General features: G+C 42.0%; 1 protein-coding gene across 1 annotated transcript; it reads left to right on the top strand.

The window, feature by feature from the left end:
• Nucleotides 1–1499: 1499 nt before the first annotated feature.
• PRSS23 (protease, serine 23) lies at nucleotides 1500–4690 on the top strand. The gene has a single exon (XM_009286280.1). It carries the CDS (start codon nucleotides 1510–1512, stop codon nucleotides 2626–2628), a length of 1119 nt encoding a protein of 372 aa, XP_009284555.1. The 5' UTR covers nucleotides 1500–1509; the 3' UTR covers nucleotides 2629–4690.
• Nucleotides 4691–12062: the final 7372 nt, after the last annotated feature.

Here is a 12062-nt window from a genome sequence, read left to right as displayed (position 1 = left end):
ATGTCCTGTTTGTTGATGAAAAAATTACCAACAGAATGTCTGGTCACTTCTGGAAGAGTCAGTACCTGCCTCTGTGGGCATCAGTAGCATCAGCTCTGTTCATCTACATCTGTTTTTTGGAATGAAAATGTTTTGATATCCTGCATGAGTCAATAGATGTTTTGAACATTGTGTGCTTTAATTATAGCCTCCATCCCCAAAGAGGATGCTACCAACAATGGAAGAATCCAGGCCCAATATTTGAGTAGGACACCTTCGGACTTTAGCAGTCTGTAGCTTCCGAAGTCTTTTTTGGTGCAGCTTAGGGATGGAGTATTCCTACAAAAAGCGTTGGAGAGAAGGATTTTTCTTTTTTATTCTTAGATAGCTGTGGTCATCTCCTGCGTGATTTGCTTTGGTTTACTCGTTTGAGGTATTTCAGGAATGGTCCTGCAGTTGTGATCAGTGTAACCTCAGCAGGGTTTTAAATATGTGTAAGCTCAACATAATTGTGAAGTTTTGTTTGAATAATCTTTGTATGAGGGAGATCCTGCCTGCCTTCCTGCCCAGGGTGCAATGCCTCCTGCAGCGATTCAGCTGTATGGCTAATTTTCAAATAAGCTAAAGTTACACATTTTCTTGACACAGTACTAGTGCACGCTGTTCTCTGCAGTCTGAGGCACTCTGCCTGTGGTTCATAAACACATTTACAGTCCCATTTGCCTCCCTGTGCTCAGAGGGGGTTGGTTTGCATTTCTAATTAATTGAGTTTATAAAGGAATAAGCCAGTATGTTAACTGAAAATTCCCTCAAGAATTGTAAACTTACTTCATTAGCTGCCCTCATGTAATCACATCACCCTTTCTCATGTAAGCCTAGGGGACAGTGAATGCTACGTGGAGCAGAAGCCTTCCTCTGGTATGAGTTGCAAGGGGAGGCAAGTCTCCCATGCGGTCATGTTCTGCAACCCTGCTCCTGTTCAGGTTACCTTCTTTGTCCACCTGCCTGTTCCTACCATCAGCTTGATGTCTCTGCCTAAGACAGCAAAGGGTGTGAGGTGATTTAAGGACCTCTCTCAGTGGAGTCAGAGAGTAGGTGGGAGGTTTCAGAGAACGCTGTAATCTAGCTGAAGTAAGACACATTTACTCTTTGCAGGAACTATGGTTTATGAATGCAGGGATTTACACAGAGTGAATTTTCTTTATGCTGTGTGAAGACAAATACCGTAACTTCCCACTGATGTCAAGTGGGAGTTGGTGGCTCAGCACATCTAAGGGTTAAATGCCCTGTGTTTCAGTGTTAACCTGGGACACTTGATTTAGGATACACATTAAGGTATTAGTTTAATGCTGAGAAGCCTGAAGAACTTAATGATAGTTAGCTCCATTCAAATCGCTTGACCTTTGTTATATTATACTTATTATATTATACTTGGTTAGCAAGCCATTACTTAGCAAGGTAGATTAATCATGCAACATGTTTGGGTGAGTAACTGGACTTTCTTTTGCTTTCCAGAGACTGGCATTCAGAATGGCAGGCTTGTCCACTTTAATCCTCCTTTTGTGTGCTGCTAAAGATGTGGTGCCCTCCAGTTCTCACTGGAAGCCAACTTGGCCATCTTACAGAGTTCCAGTTATCCTGCCACAGTCTACCCTTAACTTGGACAAACCACAGTTTGATGCTGAAGCCAAACTGGAAGTGGTATCTCCCTGTGGCCCAGCATGCCACAAAAGTTCTCCGCTGCCAACTTATGAAGAAGTAAAGAACTACCTGTCCTATGAAACCTTGTACGCTAATGGTAGCCTCACTGAAACTGAAGTGGGCATATATATTCTGAGCAACAGCGGTGATGGGTCTCGAGGCAAGTCTCGAACTAAGAGGCAGATCTATGGCTATGACAGCAGGTTTAGCATTTTTGGGAAAGACTTCTTGTTGAATTACCCATTCTCCACATCGGTGAAGCTATCTACAGGTTGCACAGGGACGCTAGTGGCTGAAAAGCATGTTCTTACTGCCGCTCATTGTATCCATGATGGCAAGAGTTACGTCAAAGGAGCTCAGAAACTGCGGGTGGGGTTCCTAAAGCCCAAACTGAAAGATGGCAGCAAAGGGGCCAATATCACCAACTCGGCAATGCCTGAGAAAATGAAATTCCAGTGGATTCGAGTGAAACGGACACATGTCCCCAAAGGATGGATCAAAGGCAATGCCAATGACATTGGCATGGATTATGACTATGCCCTGCTGGAGCTCAAGAAGCCTCATAAAAGAAAGTTTATGAAGATAGGTGTGAGCCCACCAGCAAGACACTTGCCTGGAGGGAGGATTCACTTCTCTGGTTACGACAACGATCGTCCGGGAAACCTGGTTTACCGTTTCTGTGATGTCAAAGATGAAACGTATGACCTGTTGTACCAGCAGTGCGATGCCCAGCCGGGTGCGAGTGGATCTGGGGTGTACGTGAGGATGTGGAAGAGGCAGAATCACAAATGGGAGCGTAAAATTATTGGAATATTTTCAGGCCATCAGTGGGTGGACATGAATGGCACCCCACAGGATTTCAATGTAGCTGTTCGCATCACACCCCTCAAATATGCACAGATCTGTTACTGGATCAAAGGCAACTACCTTGACTGCAGGGAAGGATAAAGACAATGAAACTCATTGAAAGCACTTAATGACTGGTTTTAATTACTCACCTGAGGAAAGGCTAGCCTTCTGCTGCAAATGTGTGTGATACGATCTGGTAACATTGGGATGTGATATATAGCTTTTCAAGCACGCCACCATGTTCTCAGGACAGGGGCTGTGTGGTGCTGTCATTACAGCTCGAAACTGGGGAGAAAGGAACGTCTGCTGGGTGGGGAAGGAGCAGGTGGACTTGCTGAATTTGCAGCTGAGCAACTGAAGATTAATTAGGGGCGGATCAGTAAACAGTATGAAATCAGAACCGTCTCCAAAGAATCTTATAAAAGGGACGCTGTTGACTATCTCATGCCTACAATGTTTGTTTTAATAAATCCTAGGATTAGTAGAAATGCTTTGATCTGAACTTTTAAAAGAAAATATTTCTATGCTGTTGGGGGCTGAAGAGGGGCATTTAATGGTGTTTGCAACCCAAACATTACAGCTTTGTGTTCCTGCATGAGAAAGGGAGTGTGAAAAGGGCAAGGCATGCGCTGTGGGAGACGAATGCCACACAAATAGCGTGAAGGGTAAATAACTGCATAACACTTCCAACCTTCTTTTCAGCCTGAGTGATTTGAGACTTTATTAGTAACATAGTTAAGAAAAATGCTTTTTGAGCAAACAGACCTTGATGTTGCAAGGACTTGACTGTGAAGATGATGTTGGTCATATGAGCAGTGCCACTGCATCCTGCTTTGGGAAACACAAATCATACACGGGCTTAAATCTTTATAGCAGCTGGGGCATCGCCTTACACCTGACAGGATCCCTATGAATATGCTATTATAGAAAGCGTATGGGGACAGAGGCTTGTTTTCTGTTACGACCTACTTGGATCTTTTAAGGAAAATCTCATGTCAACAACTCAGATTTTCAGAGGGGAAGCCTGTCTTTGGTCTTGCTGGCCAGCTGAATTGCTGCCTGCAAAGCAGGGGAAGGGGAGAGCAGGGCAAGGGTTCTACTGCGTTTTCCCCCTTTTTGTGAACATCCATGCTGTTCTACCTAAAAATACACCGGGTGGAGGGACCCTAGATTTATAAGTGTCTCTCTATTGTATCCCTTTGACAGCGTAATTTGTACGACATCTTGACTTCCGTTTCTTGTGTTGTTTGGGACAGGAATCCTCCTCCCCATCAAATTGTTGAGTTACAAATAATTTTTGGCAAATGCACAGTTCAGTAATTCTGCAGCTGGAATAGAGCCACATTCTAGGATGTAATCTGAGTTTGCAATGAAGTGATGCTCTGCTGTCTCTTATAGATAACAGTGACTTACGTTTTTACTATAGCAGAATTGGAGTTCAAAACAAGAACTGTCTTTTATAGGTAAAATCAGCGCAGCCAGATACTTGTAGCTCAGCAAACAGTGTTGGGAAGTCAATATGGTCTGTTCAGTGTTTCTCAGGTGGATTGTGCCACTGTATTGCAGTAACATGGTTAAGTACATGCTGCCATGCCAATATTATTTTTTTAAATAGGAGGATAGACACTGGCTCTGTTTCCAGTTTCTCTTCCATCCATCTCTCACTGTCTCCTAAAGCTTACCAAGTTGCCCGTGGCGCTTGATGTTGTGGGGCAAATGCAAAAGTCCCTGGTGTGAAATGGCAGAGCTGGGAAGGAATGAATCTAAGCAGAGCTTCCCTGTGCTATACAAGAGAAATGTTAATTCAGCTAAGCCTTTCTTACACTCTACTAATTACTATGGCATTTGTAAACATATGCCTGATGGTGCTTTATCTTTGTGATGGCTTTGGCTCTAGTTCCGAAAAACATTTTTTGCTAGAGCTGCCTATGATTATTATTTTTATAGGTGCAGCGTACAAAAACATGGACCCTCATGTGGGCTTTTGGTGCACTCAGATACAAGCAGTTACTAATGCTTTGATGTATGAATATTCACCATATGTATCTGATGGTCTTTTTCTGCCTTTTTATTTTAATTTCCTTTACTTTATGGCTGTTATCTGGAGCACTTTTGTTTGAATGTATCACAGTGAATAAAGAAAAGTTATGGAATTTCAATGCAGACATTCTTGTATTTGTCCTATACTTGCGTTGCACTTTCAGTCTCGTTTCAGTTACTTATTTGGAAGGACATTCAGATACAGAACATCCTCAATGCTGTTTATTTTCCTTCAGTTTTCTTCTGTCCCCACCTGTTATAGAAGTAATTTTTTTTTTTTTCAGTAGGCTTAATTACTCTGTGTCTTTGGACAGTAATAATCAATCTTAGCTTTCATATAATTCTTGCAGTTCCAAAGCCAGTCATGAGCTCAGATTAGTTAAAGCTGAAAATAACCTATTGGACTAAAGAGTCACATTGTTTTTATTAACTTTAGGGTCGATAAACTATGGAGGTTTTTGAACCAGTCAGTATAAGGTCATAAATCAGGTCCATCTTCTTTTTCTTTTAGTTGATGCAGTAAGAAAAAAGTTCCTTTGAAGCCAACAGTGAGACCCACCATTTTTTGAGGAACAGCGGAGTGCAGAAATGTTCTACTTTTTGATTTGGGAATTGCTGCCCATACACCTTTCCTGATTTCTGGATGTGCACGCTATGTCATGTGGGCTTGAGAACATCAGTCCTGGCTTATGGGACATATTTCCCATTCAATGGCCCTATGTTCTCAACTGCTTTGTTGGACTGTAGACTGAGATCTTTCATTCTCTCGAGGTGACTGGCAGGGTGGGTTTATTTTTTTTTTTAAAAAAGTATGCAGCAAGTTTAGTGTAATCAGGGAGGGGGGGAGAGTCTCCTTGTACTGTACACCCTATGCAAACATTCCAGATTATTTTTTGAAAGAAAAGGAAATCTCAGATAACGTGGGCAGAATTGTTGTGCTAAAGCTCAACATTGTTTCACCTGCACCCACCGGAGTTGGTGATTTTGCCAGCGTATTTGTTCAGAGTGGGGTTGAGCCATTGCTAGGCAGGTTTGGAATTTGCATTCTGAGTATATTTGCTTTGATGCTGTAATCAGGGCTGTTTTAAAACCAGACCTTTAAACCATGAGAAAGATAGTCATGCAGCCAACGTAGTTCCTCAAGGAAACACAAGTAACAGCTATATACAGGCATGACACTAGAAATGTCATTGTCCAGCTGATCATGACTGCCGATAATCTGCAGAACTGAATTGAGTGCCTCATTGTTCTCATATCTGAAGGCAGAACAGCAGATGGGTATGGAGAAGCTGTTTTGGTTGTGAATGGAAAAGATTACAGTCTTCTGCTCCTGCATCTTTAAGAGACTGACATAAGAAAAATTCTAGTTAATATGATATAACTCCCTCGGAGAACAGTGCTGGAGATGGAAACTGAGGTCTCGAGAGAGCACAGACCATGCAGAGCTCTTCCAGAGCACACAGTGAACTTAGCCTGCTGAAGACTGCAGAATATCACCAAGTTTCTTTCTCAGATGAAAGGTATTTTCCTTGCAACTGTAATTAATTGTTTTGCAACTGAATTCCCAGGCCTGCCTGTTTAGAGGGCAGCCCTTGTCTTAAAAGTTGCACGCTGAACTCCAAGCAAGTATAATACATGCTTGAAATTCTTTTCCGTGTTTCCACTTAATCTGCCATTTGTTAGCGGGTTTTGGTAGCGTGCCAACGCAATATGCACAGGCCTTGAGAAGAGAAGCTTTCAAAGAGTGGATAAAGCATGATGGGTGGGTAAAAACTTCTTTGCTTTCCTGGAGTAAAAAGGAAGCGTGGACAGAGAAGAGCAGCGAAGAGTGAAAGGGCAATATGATTTGTGTCACAGGAGCAAGATTCCTAGTGAGTCGGTTGCTGTGTATATATGCACTTGTATGGATGTGCATGTGTGTAGGATTTTTGAGAGTAATACTGTTCATTTCCATTCCCTGTTCTACCAGGTATAGAAGAAAAACCAGTGAGCTGAGGAAAATTAAGCCTCTTAAAATGACTACACAAATGCCACACCTGAAGCCGGTGTGCAGCACATATGAGAAGTTTAGGCTGTGACTTGTCTATAGGTACACAGGAAAAGCATACATAGGTGACATTAGAATTAGGAACTTGATCTTTTCCACCCAGAAGATGTTTTTTCCTGTCTCACATGGTGACTATTAGGTTGCACGTGCATTGTGCCTGCTGTTAAAGGTAGTGTGGGCTTTTATAGGTAAATGATTAAACAAGAGAAGAGAAGAGAAACACCTTGGCATGCCCCAAACACTATTATCAACACTGATTATACCCAGGATAAAGTTATCAGTGGTGCTTTGTGTGTGGGTGTGGATTGATTTTGAACTAAATGGGAATAGGTTGAGTCATGAAGCAGGCTCATACTGTTTTTTATCTAAAGATCTCTGACAGTAACTAAGTGATTGTGGCTCAAGGGGAGACAATGAATGTTCATCTGCAAACATTTTATGGACAATGTTTATTTTTTTTACAATAAATTCCCTTTAAAAGACAAGTATGCATCAGCAGAGATCTACAAGAAGTTAAACACTTCTATTCCTTCACCAAGCAAATGATCATGATATAAAATACTCCATTTAAATAGCACGTATAATGAAAATATCTGGTACATGTTAACTGACATTTGCTGGTTTGCACTCGTTTCAGTTTTGGAAATTGCTGTTCGTGCCAATTTGGTGAGGAGAGAGAGTTTTTCTGGCAAGCCTGGCCAACTCAATACAAAGAGCGTGTTCATGAAATATTGATGTGATGGCAGAATGAAGGTTGTTAGCTCTTATTGGAGTGACAGCAGTAATAAGCTGGAAAAATTTATTATATGTTATCCTAAACAATTTCCTATAACTATTTTATGCCACATTATCATAGATTTGGTGATTTTCCACAGGTTGCATACATGAAGAAGTTAATTTAATGATGATTTAGATTTTTTTTTTTGCATCCCCTTACCTGTGAAGCCAGATGTATTTACTGCTATGGGCAGGTCAGAAGAGGACAAAAATGTTCACATTTGCAGAAGTTCATTAAAGGCTTGTCTAACATAAAGTCCCACTTCTGAGCTTAAGTTGAACTGTATTTGCCATCATACAGAAGGGGGTAGGTTTAAATGGGGTAGTTTAGATGAGTTTAAACCTGAGCTAGCTAGAAAACAGTTCCTTTTTGGTATTTTCCCACTGTCTCCATCCTTCTTTTTCTGTTCCTGCCCATCCTTGGAAAAGAAAACTTCCTGTGATGAAAAAGAATGGAGAACCTTAAAAGTGAGGGGATAAGGTGCACTTCAGAAAACCTATTCAACTGGTATGTTTGTGCTTTCCTGCTGCAAAGAGGGTGTCTACCCAACGGCTTGGCTGTTCTGATCATTCTGGGACAGGCAGGTGGCACTTGGCTTTGACCAAAAATTTCCACCTGGGTCAAAGAACCCTTTCTGATAAAAATTTGTTTGAAATCAGGATGTTTCAACAAAGCTTCAGTTTCTGTGAATTGCTATAAAAAGCTATTTTTCTAATGAATTTCCACTCAGACCCTGCTTCAGTTAACTTTTCCTGTGGTGGTGTTCTGGTCCCCATGGGAAGGAGGATGGTGTCCCTGCTTGGAAGATGATATTCCAGCTTATCAACAGCATTCAACAAAATTCTCTTGTCCAAAAGTCATGTTTTACCTGAATTTATTGCAGTCTTGTTCATTCTGAATGGAGCACACAGGGGCTTGTTTTGTTCTTGGCAGGGAAAAGAGCATGTGAGGAGGTATGCACCACTGCAGCGCAGGGTCAACCCACTGTGGGACCAGAGGCTACAGAAACAGGTAGAACGATAGGGGCTTTCTGGCCTCCGCCGTCTCACAAAAGCTTCACTCAGCAAAGAAGCGTGGGGTGAAAGAAAATGTCACGCTGGGCTTCATCCTGCACCCACCAAAGTCTGCTGTTGTGTTGGGTGGGAGCAGGATCCGTGCGCAAAGGGATCTGCCACACAGCTTAAATGTCACCAGTCGTGTGGGAGCACTTCTCTCCAGCCAGCCCTTCTGAGGGATTATTGTGGGCAATGAAAGGGCAGGGAAGACTTCCCAGAGCGTGTGGGTGGGGGAAAAGCAACCCTTCGTGCTGGGAATGCATCAGATGATGTGCGGATAACTCTGGCATGTGTTTTCCCTGAAATAAAGGGTTAGGCTGAGTGAGCTCTGCAGGTGGAAGTGGTTGAGCTCTGAGCTCTGCCCAGGGAAGTGGTTGAGTCCCCATCCCTGGAGGTATTTAAAAGACGTGTAGATGAGGCACTTAGGGACATGGTTTAGTGGGCATGGTGGTGTTGGGTCGACGGTTGGACTCGATGATCTTAGAGGTCTTTTCCAACCTCAATGATTCTATGATTCTATGATTCTAAGGGGAGCAGCTTTGCTCAGTAGGACTCCTCCCCATGCTCAGAAATGTCTCTGGCTACAGCCAAGCAGGACGGGGATTGCCATGCTCCCACCATTATGGATGAACCACTCAATCCCTGCCACCTGCCTCCTGCGAGAAGTGATTATTTAACAAGAAGAAGAATAAAAAAATGAGAGAATAACCTGAAAGAAGCTGTGAGATGTGTTCAGTTCACAGTACCAATGAAATAACTGTTTACAAATGGGTACCCAGAAATACTCTTATTTTTCCTAAGTACCTGTGGCCACTGCTGTTGTTGCCAGTGCTAAAAACCTTAACTGCCTGGGCTGGACCCAAGCTTGTAGGTACTGTGGAGACATCCGCATTAGAAATTCACATTTCCCAGGCTTCACCATAAAAACAGACTTTCTGTCTCCTTGTTTCCACCAGACCTCATTCAGGAAACACAATCCCCTTTTAAGTGCATGATCTTAAGCTTTGTATAATGAAATATCTTTAGGGTATTTCTCAGTAATCTTCTCCCTGAGTTCTGACTGTGAGACATTCTGCTGCTCTTCCCAGCTTTGTGTCATCAGCAAATTTCATTAATGTGCTCCTTCTTCTTGTGCAAATGTTGCTGGTGAATATATTCAGTTAAGACTGGCTAAGAGTGATGCTTGAGAAACTGTGCTTGTAACCTCCCGCTACCCTGATGGTTCCCCTTTCAGCACCTTTTGTCTCTGCTTCAGCCAGACCCATTCCCTACATGGCACCGTTTCGATTGCTTTGCTGATATCAAGTTAGATGAGGTCCACCAAAACCGATTATTATGAATTAAATCATTGCTTGAGCAATGCTAAGAGTCTGCAATAAATTATGTGCAAAAAAGATGGCCTATTTCATCACGCTCACTTTAATCTTTATTTTAATGTTCACCAGAAAGAAATACTTCCATTCAGATTACAGTTTGGGGGTATAGCTTTTAGTGTAATATTATCAAAATAATTGGGGGTCTTACGGGACAAAATCTCAAAATTATCTAGGTTTTGAGCTTAGGAAAAAGTTGTATACATTCATTTTTATTAAGCTCTAATCTGGAACATAAACACTGTATTGGTTCTCTTTCTTCATATAGCTGATTGTTTAGAAGCTGATAAACCACAGATAAAGCCTAAGGATACAACCGTGATTTTTTGTTCTCCTTAATTCAATTGTTGCTAATCTGAGCAGATGCAAGATCTTTAGCATCATCATGGTGATAAAAGAGCTTATTCTTCTGATGTCAGATAAAACACGATTTTGATGTGATTCTGAAGCCAAGAATCATAAAATCTGCTGTCATAATATCTTCCTCTACACTTGAAAGGGCTGTGAGACATCTGGAAATAGAAGAATCTTTTCTTTTGCCCCATAAAAAATAGTGTTGCCCTCTTTTTCCTCCCAGTTTTGACTCTTTCAATCTGGAAAGATTACAAAAAGTCTGTGAAGTCAGTTTATGGAAGGCTTTAGCAGAAATCCTATGTTTAGGGTATGAAATATTTTGCATATTTGAACGCAAGAGTTAAATCAGGAATCAAAGTTACGAATATCATTGGTACTAGGTCACACAATCCCACTATTTCGGAGCTGCCACTGATGAGAGGGGGCACGGTTCCCTGCATCACCACCTTGCCTCTGCCACAGCCTCAGAAGGATCTCCAGCACTCAGGGGTGACCTGGCATGAGCTGGGGGCTGCCAGGACCCCTATTTCCCCCACCGCAGGGCAGCAGGAGCAGCCCGGGTGGTCCTGGCTGCTTGGTACTGAGCTGGGATTTGTGTTTTCCAGCACCATTGTGGTGCAACAGCCAGAGTCATGTACCCATCTGACCTGAGCAAATCCTGTTTGATCGTTCTTAGGTTTGACTAAGGCACTTCCATAGCTCTTTCTGGGGTTCTTCGGGTTTGGGTTTTGGTTTTGTTTTGCTCATCTCTGTTGTTAGCTGCTCCCAAATTTCCCTAATAATGTCTTCCCTTGTGATACAGGGAGAATTGTAGCCTCTGGACTGATGTGTAGGGAGACTTTTTGTTATGTTAGTACCAAACACTGGCACCTTCACTGTAGTCACTTGCTTTATTTTTCCAGTGCATTGTTTTTCCAGAAATCCTGTTGCTGAAGGGACAAGCCATAGGAAACCATATGCCCAGCAATGAACGCTTGCTTTTGTGAAAGATCTGTAGGTTGAAGGTGAAATGGGAACAGGCTGCAGGATTTAATGAACTATTTCACATGATCCCTCTGAATTGAATACATATGGTGGCTTCAGGTCTCACAACACTTCACAGGAGTCCAAGCACCATTGCTACTGTATTCTTTAATAAACACGGAAATCAAAGTCTGCAGCTTCTGAGTTCTGCACATATTTTTGATGCTTAGTGCATGATATGTGCCTGCTAAATGTTCTTACCAAGGCAGAACATGGTATATTAAAAGGTATGTAAAGGAGAAAGCATGGCTTGCTTTGACCTTGGGGGTTCTTGCACTACTTGCCACATTTGCTCTTCATACACTGTATGCAATTTGTTTGGCTTTCAATAAAAATGACAGACAGAATTAATAACAGCCTTGATATCTCATCAGGAGATGCATTCCAAAAATATCTGTCTATCTACACAGTAAGTGTATGAAAGCCTATATAGGATCCTTGTCAATAAAATTCTTCTGCTTCACTCAAAAAGGGACTTTTCATTAGTTTGGAAAAATATTTTCCTCATTACGATGGCTGACTTTGATGCATCCAGAAAGATATTGAAGGTAACTGATCATTTCTGAAGAAGAAACCTTTCACGCTACTACTGCCTAAGTTTGCCTTTTGTTTATTAAAAACAAGTAAGAGAATGTTCTTTGTGGCAAAGGATGAGGCTACATTGTAATGCTCTGGGACACATTGGAGAAAGCACACGGTACTGTTTAATTAACGAGTTTTATCAATGTACATCAACCTTGAATTAAAGCTGCGTGGGCCAAGAGGATGCTCACATTTCTGAACTTTGGAACAGCTTGGAGATTGCAAACTTAAACTGTTCTACAGGGATCCATCTGGTACCCACACTGGTCAGCAGCACACGT

Source organism: Aptenodytes forsteri, unplaced genomic scaffold, assembly GCF_000699145.1.
Source record: "Aptenodytes forsteri isolate BGI_AS27 unplaced genomic scaffold, ASM69914v1 Scaffold376, whole genome shotgun sequence".
Lineage (NCBI taxonomy): Eukaryota > Metazoa > Chordata > Aves > Sphenisciformes > Spheniscidae > Aptenodytes > Aptenodytes forsteri.
Note: the sequence above shows the minus strand (reverse complement) of the source record. Positions and strands in the feature narration are given on the sequence as shown.

Excerpts from the sequence above, each read along its gene's own strand:
- PRSS23 (XM_009286280.1), top strand. The coding sequence starts at position 1,510 with ATGGCAGGCTTGTCCACTTTAATCCTCCTTTTGTGTGCTGCTAAAGAT.